The sequence below is a fragment of the Paroedura picta genome, chromosome 1 (genome assembly GCF_049243985.1).
Source record: "Paroedura picta isolate Pp20150507F chromosome 1, Ppicta_v3.0, whole genome shotgun sequence".
Lineage (NCBI taxonomy): Eukaryota > Metazoa > Chordata > Lepidosauria > Squamata > Gekkonidae > Paroedura > Paroedura picta.
Genome location: NC_135369.1, coordinates 202,371,734 through 202,387,442, shown reverse-complemented (window position 1 = coordinate 202,387,442; position 15,709 = coordinate 202,371,734). Strand labels below are relative to the sequence as shown.

Below are 15,709 nucleotides of genomic sequence, written 5' to 3'. Positions count from 1 at the left end.
TGGTTTGACGAAAACAGTTGTACCGTACAGAGTGCCCCGACCCGGATGGCCAAGGCCGGCCTGACCTCATCAGATCTTGGAAACGAAGCAGGGACAGCTTTGGTTAGTAGGAGGATGGGAGACCACCAAGGAAGTCCAAGGTCATGACGCAGAGGCAGGCAATAGAAAATCACCTCTGAACAACCCTGCACTTGAAAAATCCATGCAAGGGTGCCATAACTCAGTTTCAACTAGGGTTGTGCGCTTCGGTGCGGTTCGGCTGCTTTGGCTGCTTCAGCTGATTCGGCAATCACCAAAGCCCAAGTGTCCGAACCACGCCGAAGCGCACAACCCTAGTGGCAACTTGATGGCACTTTACAGACACACAAACTCATCACAGGATTGCTACAGATGTAACCCAGGGAAGGGGGCGGGAATGTTCCAGCTCCTCCCCCCAGGACACCGCTTTCCTCTCTTTCATACAAATCCACGTATGATATGGCACACGGGACCTATTGGTGCAGAGCCAAATGGAAGTGGACAGCCTCTAAGGATCTGGTGGCACTACTCAGAGTCAGACTGCAGGGATGGATGGATGGATTCCCCTCCGGAAACATTTGCTAGTTGTCTGGAAGCAGCGTCTGGATGGCTCAGGCAGAGTAGCCTGAAACTCAACCCTTCTAAGACAGAGGTCCTGTGGCTGGGTAGGACGGGGCAGGACCAGGAAGCACGCCTCCCCTGCCTGGATGGGGTGCAGCTTACGGCTGTGCCTGCAGCCAGGAATTTGGGGGTGATCTTTGAAGCCTCCTTATTTATGGAGGCTCAGATCACAATGGTAGCCCAAATGGCGTTTTACCAAGTCAGGCTACTACTGCCCTACCTGTCCCCTGAACATCTGACCACAGCGATCCATGCAACGGTCACTTCCAGATTAGACTTATGTAACTCGCTCTACACAGGCCTTCCCCTGTCTTTGACCCGGAAATTGCAGTTGGTACAAAATGCACCTGCTAGGGTCCTCACGAGATCATCTTGGAATGCAGATGTCCAGCCTGTGCTGAGGCAGCTGCCTTTGTTGCCAATTAACTTCCTGATCAGGTTCAAGGTCTTGGTTGATACCTTTAAGGCCAACTGCAGCCTGGGCCCTACTTACCTGAAGGACCAGTTGTCTCCTTATGCCCCTCGCAGGGTTCTCCGCTCTGCAGGTATGAATCTGCTGGTAATCCCTGGTCCCTGGGAGGCTCGACTGGCCTTCACCAGGGCCAGGGCCAGGGCCTTTTCAGCTCTGACCCCAACCTGGGGGAATGAGCTCCTGGAAGAGCTCAGGGCCCCGACAGAGCTGTCAACATTCCACAGGGCATGCAAGACACCAGGCTTTTTGGGTTGAGGCCAGGCCAGGAATATTGGGTTCCTCCCTATATAGGCTCCATAGAGGCCTGGGGAGACTTTGACCTTGACTACTGGGCATGGATTCTTCTCCTGAGGATAATGGTGGCTATTGGGAAACTGAGCGGGCGGGGGGGAGGGGCTTTAGATCGTTTCCTGTCATCAGGATATTGTTGAGATTCCTTGTGGTTTGATTACATTCGATTGCATTTTTGTTTTTACTGTAAATCGCCACAAGTCGGACTGGCTCTGGGAGTGGCAGAAGCAAATTAAAAATAAATAAATAAATAAATGTGCACATCCATGAAGGTTGCATAGTCAGTTTTACAGGCCTGTACAAAATCTTGGGCCTGTACCTGAGAATAGTATCTGATCACCTGGGCAGTGGAGGTGTGAGGGTGCAGTTACTCTGAAATACCTGTAGGGGGCAGTGGGCAATATCTGCATCCAGGTGTCTGCTAAGGGAAAGGGGGAATCAGTTGCACGCCTAAGAAAAAAATCAAAAGAACAGGGAGATGCCAATAAGGGACTTGATTCGGAAACCATGCAGAAGAAACCTGCTTCCCCACTAGACTGTGTGTGTTTGTATGTGTAGATCAGGGCTAGTCAAACTGCAGCCCTCCAGATGTCCATGGACTACAATTCCCATGAGCTACAATTCGCTGGCAGGGGCTCATGGGAATTGTAGTCCATGGACATCTGGAGGGCCGCAGTTTGACTACCCCTCGTGTAGATAATTCCAAATGCATGAATCAGCAAGTCCAGTTTCACCCATGCCTACGGCCAGGAATTTTCAGATGAGAGCAATAAAAATACACGAGGAAAGAAGAAGTTTGCCATGTCCCCCAAGTACACTAAGCATATGCAATATTTTCAGACTTTGCATTTGGAAGAGGGGTTGTTCCTTTAAAAAAAGGAACACAGAATTTTTTTTAAAAACCCTACATACAAAGAGCCCAAAATAAATAAATATCACAGAATCCAATACCCCAGCAGGAACTGTGTACAGGCAAATTACTTCAAACAAGACATAACAAAGATAAAACTTTTTTCCAAACAACGTTGTTGTCAAATAGTTTCAGGACAGTAACCAACAATGGCTAAAGAATGCAACAATCATCCACGTTATAAATTATTATGATTGAAATACCACCAGTTAGAACTTGGGGTTTTTTTTTTTTTGGCTAAATGCCTTCTTCAAAGAACGCACAGGAAAACAGTCATGTTTTCAGCAGCCTAAATTTGGTTGCCTTGTAACACCTGGGAGCCAGTTTTGAGTCTTTGCAGCCAGTATGAGCTCTGACCTTTTTTAGCATCAGCAAATGATTCTTTGAACGACCTCCGAACATCCCTGGCTAGTATTTGGATGGGGGACCTCCAAGGATTTGGGTGGCAATTCCTCCAAGGAACACTAGGCAGGAAATGGCAAACCACTCTGAATGTCCCTTGCCTGGCTGCCAGACAATCCTCAAATCTCCTGGCTGTGCTACACGCGCCATACTATAAATAGTAAATCCATTTCAATGTTGCAATCTCTCCCTCCCCTCCTCCCCCCAAAGTAAATCTTCTACTTTGGGTCTCTTTTCCTTTGCAGAGATAATTTGCACCTACAATCCAACAACAACAACAATAAGCCTTTAATAGCATATAAAAGTGCAATATAAGAAGGGAAAGTGCAAAAGGATCCACTGCTAGTGAGAACAAAGGCAAAGATCATGCTTTAGACATAATACATTCACAATCCAGTGAACAACATTTTAGGTGTGGGTGATTCTTTTTGTTTACGCCAGGGGTAGTCAAACTGCGACCCTCCAGATGTCCATGGACTACAATTCCCATGAGCCCATGCCAGCATTTGCTGGCAGGGGCTCATGGGAATTGTAGTCCATGGACATCTGGAGGACTGAAGTTTGACTATCCCTGGTTTACGCCAATTAGAAACATTTTCAACATTAATCAAGAAATCACCAACACCCCATCTCCTTTTCCCAGAAAAACAAGTGTTGCTTCCCCGTTCCTTCAGCACTAAATGAATAAGGGGGTTTCTAAAAACGCTACGGCATTACCCTATATACTCACATATAAGCCTAGTTTTTCCAGCACCTTTTTTCACACTGAAAAAGCTCTCCTCGGCTTACACGCGGGTGTATATGGTAATTGAAATAAAAGCCTCCTCCAGCCAGTCCAGTCATTGCTCTGGCAGCTTGTAGGACATCAACGGTTTGACTGAGGGACTCTGATCTTTTTTTTTTCCTTTTGCTTTCACTTCTTCCTCTTCTTAATCACTTCTTCCAAACTATTATTTTGGTTTCTGCGGGTGAAAAGTGTGGTACAAAAACCAGCAGCTATTCATCCTCTTGACTTCTCTGCATTTGTTGGGGGAGAGGCTGTGATGATGGAGCATTTCCCCGCCCTCGGCTTATACGTGAGTCAATACGTTTGTGCAGATTTTGTGCTAAAATTGGGTGCTTTGGCTTACATGCAGGTCGGCTTATATGCAAGTATATACGGTACATCAGGAAACAAATATGAATGCACAGCCCTTAACCAATGGCTTCCTTGCAGGTCTCTACTCCAAACACACCACCAGATTCACCAGGGTACCAGGTCTCTGTGTTAATTATGCCCCAGAGAGCAACCAAATAATACAGCTAGTAGCAACAATGCTACTGCTTGGCTGGCAAACAGTTTGTGTTGGCAGAGTTTAAATATGAAAGAAGTACAGCACCAAACTGCTTAAAGGAATAGTTTTATTTCAAAGAGAAACAACTTTGCGTAGAAAGGAGAGGCCTTTTAACGGTTCATTTCATTCATTCTGTCTGTTCTGTCCTGGAGGCATGCAGGGAGGAAGTGTGTGCAAAGTAGCAGGAAGTCTCTACAGAGGACCGAAACTGAACTTGGGAAACCCCCCTGAAAACACCAAAACATATACAGGGTAGAACAATAGCCACTTCCCATCAGTGCTCACTATTGGTCAATTTCACTTTGAGCTAATTGGATCCAGCAGTCGGGATGTATTCGCGCACCAGCCAATTAAAATAGCAGGATTACGATCCTGCCTCAGACCTCAAGCTCAGGTCTTTGGCACAAACACAACACTTGTCATGTGCTTCTGACTCACTACACACCTCGTAGAATCATAGAATCATAGAGTTGGAAGAGACCTCACGGGTCATCTAGTCCTGCTCTATGCAGGACACTCACATCCCAATCACTCATCTACTGTAACCTGCCACCCCTTTGCCTTCACAGAATCAGTCTCTCCGTCAGATGGCTATCTAGCCTCTGTTTAAAAACTTCCAATGATGGAGAACCCACCACCTCCCAAGGAAGCCTGTTCCACTGAGAAACCGCTCTGACTGTCCGGATGTTTAGACGGAATTTATTTTTAATTAATTTCATCCCATTGGTTCTGGTCCATCCCTCTGGGGCAAGCGAGAACAACTCTCCTCCATCCTCTAAATCAGGGGTAGTCAACCTGTGGTCCTCCAGATGTCCATGGACTACAATTCCCATGAGCTCCTGCCGGCAAATGCTGGCAGGGGCTCATGGGAATTGTAGTCCATGGACATCTGGAGGACCACAGGTTGACTACCCCTGCTCTAAATGGCAGCCTTTTAAATACTTGAAGTATTTCAACAATCAGAAGACTGAGACTTTGCCACATCAACAAACTTATCCTCAGGTAGGCAAGCCAAGATTGCTCTCCACAAATCTAGCAGACTCATTTGGGGCAACTCAAGTTGAAATATGTGTTTGGATCGAAAGCTCTCTCTTCTGTTATCTAAGACTCTTTAATGACACTCATAAGCAAGATGCGTCTGATGAGAAAAATTGCTCTTTGCACTGTATGTTAGCATAGCCAGAGCCCATCAATGCAGGAATGTGCACTCAATGGTCAGGAGTGTTGTCCTCAAGTGGTTTCTTCAAAGTCCAGACATGATTCTTGCTGCCGAGTGAATGTGCAAAGAAGACAACACACAAGCAATATTCCCTGTGAGAAGGTGCATATGCCAAAAAAGGCAAACGAGTGGGTTCTGGATCAAATTGAGCCTGAACTCTCCCTAGAAGCTAACATGGCTAAGCGAAAGCTACTGTACTTTGGTCATATCACAAAAAAGACAAAACTCAATGGAAAATACGACAATTGTACTAGGGAAAGTCGAAGGCAGCAGGAAAGTAGGTAGGCCCAAAGTAAGGTGGATGGACTCAAAGTAAGGCCATGGCCCTCAGTTTACAAGACCTGAGCAAGGCTAAACGAGAGGACATTTTGTGTTGACAGAATTTAAATTTGCAAAATTGTGATGAGAAACAAACTTGTGTAGAAAGTTGAGAGACCTAATTCGTTTTCTACAGTCTGAATAAATTCTTCTGTGCAAGCAGGAGGAAGTGTGCTCAAAGGAGCAGGAAGTAAATGAGTCTCTAAGGCAGGGGTAGTCAAACTGCGGCCCTCCAGATGTCCATGGACTACAATTCCCAGGAGCCCTTGCCAGCATTCGCTGGCAATGCTGGCAAATGCTGGCGAATGCTGGCAAGGGCTCCTGGGAATTGTAGTCCATGGACATCTGGAGGGCCGCAGTTTGACTACCCCTGCTCTAAGGGCACAGGAGGAGAGTATTTGAAAAATATCAGGAAGTTTCTAACTATGCTAAATATACATCTCCTCCAATGCCCCCCTGTAGGATTTCTTGTTATACTGTTGATTCAGGCACATTACAGATCTTGCCTATTCCAACATTTTGGAGGACATTAATTCGTAGAGTACCTGTAAGTAAGAAATGACTTGACAGCACTTAACACATACTCCACGTACACCAAATAGGGGTAGTAGCACAGTCAATGAACACAGCCAACAAGAGGCTAATTCTGAAGTGAGATTGCTTTGCTTTTTGTTTCACTCTCATATCTATTTTATTTTATTTCTTATTTGGAATAGTAGATTAGAGTAGTAACATAATGTATAGTAGAATGTAATGTAATTTGGAATGGTAGGTTGGAATTGGAATATATTTCTCTGGTCTGGGGACAGGAGAAATAATTCTACACAGCCAGTCCAGGATGGAAGAGGTCTATTTGGTACAGAGAACCACTACCAGCATAAAAAGTTATAAAGAATTTATTAAAAAGAATTGTTCATAAGCATACTTTTAGCACAGCACCAGACTGAACAAGGAATCAAATGAAAGTAAAAGCAAATCCTTCTGTCCCTCTCACTATCTATGCCCTATTAGATGTTAAAATATAGGACAGGCCCCTTTAACTTTGGAAGTTACAAATTTCTACCAAGTTTTCATTACCTGAAATCTTTCTGCAGCTCCTCAGGTGAGCATATGATTAAAATGTCAGCCTGCCCCAGACCTCAGTTAATAGTACTGCCCCCCTGATGGACTCCATGTCAAAGAACAATTCATCCTTGCTCCCAGGAGTTTTTATCACCTCCCTTTCACCACCCACTGATCAGAACTTCTTCCTGGAGATTATACTGGGAGGCTGTCTAGTCTAAAGTCCTCTGAACCTCTGTTTCCTGCTTGGATTAATGGGAAGACCTTGGGAAGACCCTGATCCATGAACTGTAGTCCATGAATTGTAGTCCATGAACATCTGGAGGGCAGCAGTTTGACTACCCCTGCCTGAAAGACTTCAAGTGTCAGCCTGCTTCCCCTTATCTTAATATAAACATCAAATGACACAACAAATAACACCTGTCCACTTTTTAGAAAGTATCGTCAGCTTGACCTACCACAGGTGTAGATCACATTGAGGTGCTTGCGGACGCCTGGGTAGCATGGGTCTCCGAATTCGTAAGTGCTGGCATACACACTACAGCGCCGTTTGCCATGGCAGCGCCTGGTCATGAGCTGAAGGGCTGTGTCAGATTGGCATTCTACAAGGAGGAAAGGAAAGCACTTGTTAGACATGTAGTTCCCCTGCCAAACATTGAACAAATCATCAAAAGCTTACTTAATGCTACATTACACCAAATCGGACCACCGGTCCATCAAGGTGTGTAATGCCTACTCAGACCGCAAGCTGCTATCCCAATTCTCATGTCACGATCTCTCACATTGCCTAAATCCAGATCAGGGCCCCTTCTGCATGATGGAAAAGCTGATGAAAACTCACTAAATACATCATGTTTTTTTCTGATCTCTGCACAGGAGAGTGAATTTACCCCGCAAAACTGATTTTGCTCTGCATGGTGAACTGCCTCTTTGGTGCTTTAAGCATCTTTTAAGAGTTGTTTCCGAAAGAAGCTTTTCACTGATTCATTTCTCTCCTGTCCTTCTCGGGCACACTATTAGTCATGAAGAGAGGCTCCTTGGTTATGCAGATTAATGACTGCATTAGAGAACAAAACATCTCACTGGCAAAACTATAGGGGGCAGGGCTATGAATTGTTCCATGCAGAAAGCATTGCAACGTAGTTTTTCAACAGACTATATTCAATGCAGAACAACAATTGTAGTATAATACAGGGGTCTAAACTGTTTGGCTTTTAAACTGTTTTATTTGGCTCCGTGCAAAATACCTCCAGGTAAACTGGAATGCTAGGGATTGAAATTGGGATATTCTACATGCCAAGCCGATGCTTCACCACTGAGTCGGGGTTCCCTCCCAAAATGAACTTCACAAATCTTGCAAGAAAGCCGGCCAAAGAAACAAAGAAAGGAAGCCACACACATACTAAAAAAACTATTACATTTTGCCTAAAACAGAAAAAAATTCAAATATTCAGATTCGGAAGACCTTTCCTGGCATATAAAAAGAAAATAGAAAAAAATGCATGGCAAAGCATTGACTGTTCTACAATTATATCACCTCATCAAATGTTGAAATATTAAAGTTGTATCAAAAAAAAATTCGTATTGATATTATGACGGTGGAAGCGGCCCATGAGGTCAAAAGTGCCTAGGGCCCACAAAAGCCACAATACGGCTCCCCAGGAAGGAGAAGGTAGGATGGGATGAGGTTGGTGAAGAAGAACCGAGATATTCATATTGTGGCCCTTTCTTGCAGGCCCAGAGATATGCCATTCACCACTTTGGGGTCGGGAGGTGAATTTCATCCAGGCAAGACTGGCCAGGGATTCTGTTTTTTTTTTGGGGGGGGGGACATCATCTGGGCATGGAATTGGGGTCACTGTGGGTGGCCAGGTAGTGGTGACTTTCCTGAATTTTGCAGGGGTTTGGACTAGATGATGCTGGAGGTCCCTTCCAAGTCTAAGATAACTATGATTTTGCGAATAGAATCTTGCAGCATCTTGCTTCTGCATGAGGCAACGACCCCACCCCACCCCCAATTTGTTTGCTGGCCTGTGATTGGCTCCTGAGCCCTAGGAAACTGCGTCCTCTCCGATCAATGGTTTCTCCGAAGTAGATGGGCTACAAACAGTGTGCCTTCAGTTAGACCAGGGGTAGTCAACCTGCGGTCCTCCAGATGTCCACGGACTACAATTCCCATGAGCCCCTGCCAGCAAATGCTGGCAGGGGCTCATGGGAATTGTAGTCCGTGGACATCTGGAGGACCGCAGGTTGACTACCCCTGAGTTAGACCACACACTCATCTTTTTTTGCTTACTGGATCTTAGAGCTCATCGGGGGGCATACGAAGAGAGGCAGAGCAGGACAATGAAGGCTCCCAAGTGGCAAAAAAATGCTACAGCAAAAAGGAAGCCAGCAGCACACAGGGGGGTCTCAATTCTGAAGCCCCAGTCAGCGTTTCATTTGTCAGGCTGAGAACAACAAACAAAAAGGAATTCCTATAGGCTTGGGGGTCAAAAAAAAATTCGCCCTGAACCTGCGGCCCAACTCTTTCTTCCCCACAGGATCCCTCTGAGGAACTTCTCCCCTGCTGATTGCTCGGGCTCCAATTGAAACATCTAGACGGCTGCTGTCGGGCCTTAAGCCCTGTTCGAAATTACACGGTGACATTCCAGGCCTTCTCGAAATTGCTCCCATATTTAGGATGGTCACCATCCCAGAACACTTGAATACCTGCTTGTCAAAAGAACACAGCTAGCTCAGGAGGGGTGTGGAAGATTAGCCAGTGCTATTTAATCACTTTTTGATGAGCTACACACAGACACAGACACACACACACTCCTCACAGCCTGTGCAAAAGATGGTCCATTTATGGTTAAGCCACAACTAGAAAGGCTCAGCCAAAACAAGACACACCACACCAATAATAGACAGCAAGACCCATCAACTATCTAAGTGCCATCAGACTCTTGTCGCCAACAAAAACTAGACAGGACAGGGCTGCCAGGTGACACTGTGCTGTCAGAGGGGGGGGGGGACCTCTCCAGGAGCACCTCCCCTGCACTTAACCAAACCCAGAAAAGCGTCCAGTGTGCTGATGCCACCCAGAAGTGATGTCAGCATGGTGGAGATTTTGGGGCAATGCTCTGGCTTTTGAAAAAACTCTATGGTTAAAAAATCGGCCTCAAACCGCAGAGTTTCCCCCAAAACCCACCCCAATGGCCCCGGCATGCTGATGTCACTTCCAGGTGATGTCAGAGCATCAGGACATTACTCCTGGTCTCCGATGAGTGCATGGGAAGAGTGAGGGAAGTCCAAAGGTGCAAGGATCGCCATAACAGTGGCTGCTTTGTAGGGGATTTCCACCCTCCTTCTGAAACCCCCAAAGTAGGAGGAGCAACAACAAAGAGCCTCTCCCACATCATCCAGATGTGCTTCCTACTAAGAAGATCAGCAATGGAGAAGTCACCAATTGTTGATTGTTTTAAACTGTTTTTAATTGTCTTGATTTTAATTTCAATGATTTTAATTTTGATGCTGTAAAGTAAACCACCCCGAGATGGCAGGTCTGATAGAAGCAGGGTATATATCAAAAAATAAATAAAGTGGGGGTTCCTTTGGCCCCAGCGGGGGTTTCATATGACAGGAGAATGGCTATCAGCAGAATCACATATCAGCATCCATCAACACTGGTCGAGCTGGGTTGCCAACCTCCAGGTGGGAGCTGGAGATCTCCCAGAATGACAATTGATCTATATGAATTGCTTATTGTTTGTTTAAAGCAGGGGTAGTCAAACTGCGGCCCTCCAGATGTCCATGGACTACAATTCCCAGAAGCCCCTGCCAGCATTTAAAGCATTTATTCCACTTCCCCTGTAGAAAATGACTGCTTTGAAAAAAGAAGAGCCGTTTTCTCGTACCTTGCTTTTTAATACCTAAAGGAGTTTCTAGGTGACTTTCAATCACCATTCCCTTCCTCTCCGCAAAACAGACACCCCTTTGAGGTAGGTGGAGCTGAGAGGAGAAGAAGAAGAAGAAGAAGAAGAAGAAGAAGAAGAAGAAGAAGAAGAAGAAGAAGAAGAAGAAGAAGAAGAAGAAGAAGAGTTGGTTCTTCTATACCACTTTTCTCTACCCAAAGAAGTCTCAAAGCAGCTAACAGTTGCCTTCCCTTTCCTCTCTCCACAACAAAGACCCTGTGAGGTGGGTGAGGCTGAGAGAGCCCTGATATTACTGCTGTGCCAGAACAACTTTATCATTGCTGTGGCAATCCCAAGCTCTTCAAAAATAACTCATAACATCGCAAAATTTTGTACAAGAGCACGGAACATGCATAAGTAGAGGGTTAAGTCCTTAAAGAAGACTATATTTGAATGACACTGAAATGCTGGTTTTACTATGGCATGTAGTACATTCTTTAAAGGTGATTTTATATCAAAATAAACTGAAACCATAAGCATTTATCATGGAGATCAAAACCTGCTCTTTCATGCTCCGTGCATCAGATGGCATCAGTGTGCATCGTAGACCCCTGTAGTAAAAGCAGCTTGCCATACCTAGACAAATGGATCATAACATCTCTCATATTTCTTTGCACAAAGTAAAGCACTTCTAACAATTCCTGTCTGCTTTCCAAGGAACACCCCCCTTCTAGTGGCTGCAAGTTCCAAGAAGTGACGGAATCTCCAGCACAGCAAATATTGGCATTTGTCTTGGTTGTCTTCTAAAGCGAACAAAAGCGTTGTTGTTCCTTTCTGTACTTAGCTGTACATTCCACTTGCCCTACATATTTCTTTAATATAATCAAGGCCTTCTACACAAAAGATGACAGTGAAAAGAGCAGGCAGCATTACTGTAATTGAAGGTCTCAGAAAGGATCAACGCTCCATAAATTGCAGTTTTCTAAAGACAAGCGTAAGGCAGCCCGATTTATCTAAATTGGCTACTGGAAAGGGTCTTCTCATCCCTCCCCTTTTGGTACTTTTCAACTCTGGTGCTGGAGAAGACTCTTGCGAGTCCCTTGGACTGCAAGGCAAACAAACCGGTCAGTCCTAGAGGAGATCAGCCCTGACTGCTCTTTAGAAGGCCAGATCCTGAAGATGAAACTCAAATACTTTGGCCACCTCATGAGAAGGAAGGACTCCCTGGAGAAGAGCCTAATGCTGGGAGCGATTGAGGGCAAAAGAAGAAGGGGACGACAGAGAGTGAGGTGGCTGGATGGAGTCACTGAAGCAGTTGGTGCTAACTTAAATGGACTCTGGGGAATGGTAGAGGACAGGAAGGCTTGGAGGATCATTGTCCGTGGGGTCGCGATGGGTCGGACACGACTTCGCACCTAACAACAACAACAAACCTTTTGGTATTGGGCATTGCTGGAAAACACAGTGTTCTGCACCTCAAGGCAGACAGTATCCATAACTCTTATGATTTCTGGGAAGCAGGAGATGTCATTGCCTACCCTGACACTATGTGACAGAGCAGGAAAGAAAATCTAATAAAATATAGCATGCAGACTCTATTCCCTTAACTATATCCCCAACAGAGCACTTCGCTCCACCAACACGGACAGGCTGGTGATCCCTGGTCCAAGAAATGTGTCCTTGGCCTCAACCAGTGCCAGGGTCTTCTTGGTCCTGGTGGAATGAGCTTCCAGAAGAATTGCAGGTCTTACAGGCCCAAGCTCTGAAGGGCTTCCACCAGGTGTTTGATGGAGGCCAGCAAGCTGACAACACCATCAAAAGGGCCCTCCTCCAAAATTCTCTCCCATCCTGGACTAAGAAGGGAACTGTTCAATTGAGAACCTGCCAGCTACAGCAATTTGATATAGTTTAAATGTTTTGACCATCAAATGGTTTTATTGATTATTGTATATTATATTGTGCGGTGAACCGTCCCGAGATGGCTGCGCCAAGCAGGCGGCTATAAATAAATAAATGAAATATTCAAAATCATAGTGTCCTGGACATTGGCTGTGCCTTTCTCACAAATCCCAAAACATAACCCGCAGGGCTTCTGAGCACCGCCTGTGCCAAGGCATGTTCTTACCTAGGGCAGGGATGCCTGCATTGTGGTAGGGGCATTCCAGGCTTCCTCCGTGGTTCCTCCCAAAGACCGCCGAGTAAATAGCGATCACCATGCTTCGCTTGCAGCTGAGTCTTAGTTTATCGTCTTCACAGGCTACTTTACTCTTATACTCATCTGAAAAGAAATGAAAGCCGTCCGTTTTAGTTTGGCTGACGCGGACTAGAACTTCCAAGTCAAGTTGGAAGGCAACATCCCTCCCTGTTAAGGCAGATGTTTGAGACTGGCAGAAGTGCAAACATTCCATCCCAGTGTCGGACTAAGACCTGCGAGACCCAGGTTCAAATCTCCACTCTACCATGGAAGTTTGTCTGGAGAATTTGGGCTGGTCACACCCCCTCAGCCTCGCCTACCTCGCCTACCTCCCACGTAGGGTTGCCAGCTCTGGGTTGGGAAATACCTGGAGACTTTGGAGGTGGAGCCAGGAGTGGGCAGGATTTGGAGCAGGGAGTGACCTCAGTGGAGTATAAGGCTTGGGAGTCTACCCTCCAAAGCATCCATTTTCTTCAGGAGAACAGATTAGAGTTTTGTGCTTCGGTGCGGTTCGGCCACCTGGGCAATCGCTGAAGCCCGAGGCAGCCTGCGCTGCAGCATGGACAGGAGGAGTGGCGGCGGTGCGCCCACCGGAGGCCGTACGCAGGCGCAGAGCTTTGCCTCTGCATGTGGCCGCCACTGGGCACACCGCCACTGCCCCTCCTGTCTACGTTGCAGCCCTGGCCTCCTATGCACCACTTTGGGCTTCGGTGATCTCCAGGCAGCCAAACTGCACTGAAGTGCAAAACCCTAGAACAGGGGTAGTCAACCTGTGGTCCTCCAGATGTCCGTGGACTACAATTCCTATGAGCCCCTGCCAGCATTTGCTGGCAGGGGCTCATGGGAATTGTAGTCCATTGACATCTGGAGGACCACAGGTTGACTACCCCGGCCCTAGAACAGATCTCTTTAGTCTAGAGATGAAATATAAAACCAGGAGAACTCCAGCTCCCACCTGGGGACTGACATCCCTACTCACAAGGCTGTTGTGAGGATAAAACATAGGCAGTTGCCACTTTCATAGAACATAAGTAGTTGTTGACTCACTCCTGTATAATCCACCTTGTGAGAAAGGATCGCCATCTAACAACGCTTATTCAAATCTATTTAGCACGACAGAGATTTTCCAGCAGTGTCAAGAATTTAGGGTTAAGAAAGTCAGTCATAGCACAGGTTTCTCAATGAGGGCTTCCTGTAACCCTGTGGCTTGGAAGGGTTTCCTGAACGGGTGGGTGTTAATTAATTTTTTGATATATTTTCAAAATCTGTTAAATGTGGTTGTGAATGTTCTGCATTCTGCAGGGGGTTAGACTAGATTAAGGTGACCAGATTTTAACATTGGTAAAGCGGGACATCATTGACCGGGGGGGGGGTTCTTGATTAGAAATTTGGGCTATATGGAGCAACAAAAAGTTTCATAGAATGCATAGAACGCAAAAATAGTATTGTAATATATATTTTGTTAATTTCAACATAAGTACCATTTGCCAGGTGCCCCCGGATGTCCCTCCAAAAGTGGGACCATATGGTCACCTTAGACTAGATGACCCTGGAGATCCCTTCCAAACCTATGATTCTATGATTCTATGATAGGAGAACAATGTGAGCTGCTTTGGAAAAATCACAGGGTATAAACAAAATCAATAAACATCAACATCAGCAGCTTCCTCCTCCCTCTCAGAGGGCCACTCCAGGCCTACCTGCTCCTCTTCTGCTCAACAGCCATGGGAACAAATCCTGTTAAAGGAACTAAAGCCCCCCAGACCCCCCCACACACACATACACACACACACAAAAGAAGTCTGGACAAGCAACCATGCCGTGGGAACGGCTGCTTACAGCAGCTAAGGCTGCTGGGATGATAAAGCGCCAGAAGTATTTGGCATGAAGCATGGGCACTTGCTGTCCACTCACGGGGACAGCTGTGAACACAGTGGGGACATGGGGTGGGCGGGCAAGGAGCGGCAGGAACCACTGCTCCTCACTGCCACTGCTGTGCTCAGTGGAGTATAATGCTATGGAGTCCACCCTACAGAGCAGCCCTTTTCTCCAGGGGAACTGATCTCTGTCAGCTGGAGATAAGAAATAATTTTTATCTATTGCTGTACGGCAGCCTAATGCTTTTTACAAGAATTGCGCTGTTAGCCTGAATGATTATAAGATACAATTTACATTATAAAGTGTCTGTGATACACCAGCTTCTAAATAGGATTAATGTTTCTTATGTCCTGTCCTTGTTCCGGAAGCTTGTACTCAGAATACACCAAAAGTTACAGGTTCGATTTTGTACCACCAAAAAAACAAAAACAAACAAACAAAAGCCGATTAGTTCCTTTCCATTGTGTATCAGAGGGCAAAGGTCGTGACTTTCAAGCCCCCTAAAAATACTATTTTGATGCTTGCCTTTGTTACCAGTTGCTCAGAGAAACCAAGATATTCTTGTTGTTTTTTCCTGGTTGCTATTCACAGGAAAATAAGAACAGCCCCATATCCCTCCGCCCACCAAAGGGGGATTCTTTCTCATGGTTTTCTACAGAGTGTCCAAAGCAGGGGTAGTCAAACTGCGGCCCTCCAGATGTCCATGGACTACAATTCCCAGGAGCCCCCTGCCAGCATTCGCTGGCAGGGGGCTCCTGGGAATTGTAGTCCATAGACATCTGGAGGGCTGCAGTTTGACTACCCCTGGTCCAAAAGGACGGTGTTTGCACAAGAGAAAAACTACCCGAGTCAAGAGAGAGATGACTGTCAAGGAAATCAAAACGAGTTTTAAAAGTTTGCCTCCAAAGACGACTGATTCGTGGAGTCCAGATTACGTAAGTAAAGATTACGCAAACTGAATTGATTCCAGTGGGTCCCCGTGTTAGTCTGAAGCAGCAAAACAAAAACAGAGTCCAATAGCACATTTAAGACCGACAAAGATGGTGCATGCACTCGAAAGCTCACACCTTGAACAAACCTTTGTCGGTCTTAAA

General features: G+C 46.0%; 1 protein-coding gene across 3 annotated transcripts in view; it reads right to left on the bottom strand.

Moving 5' to 3' along the window:
• Positions 1–15,709, bottom strand: part of LOC143827472 (protein eva-1 homolog C-like) — a 161,926-nt gene that overhangs the window by 75,900 nt on the left and 70,317 nt on the right. For all 3 annotated transcript variants that reach the window (XM_077317044.1, XM_077317054.1, XM_077317062.1), the window contains 2 exons: positions 12,669–12,821; positions 7,106–7,249 (listed from right to left, as the gene is read on the bottom strand). In XM_077317044.1, coding sequence (XP_077173159.1) covers positions 7,106–7,249; positions 12,669–12,821 — 297 coding nt within the window. The remainder of the gene's footprint in view (positions 1–7,105; positions 7,250–12,668; positions 12,822–15,709) is intronic.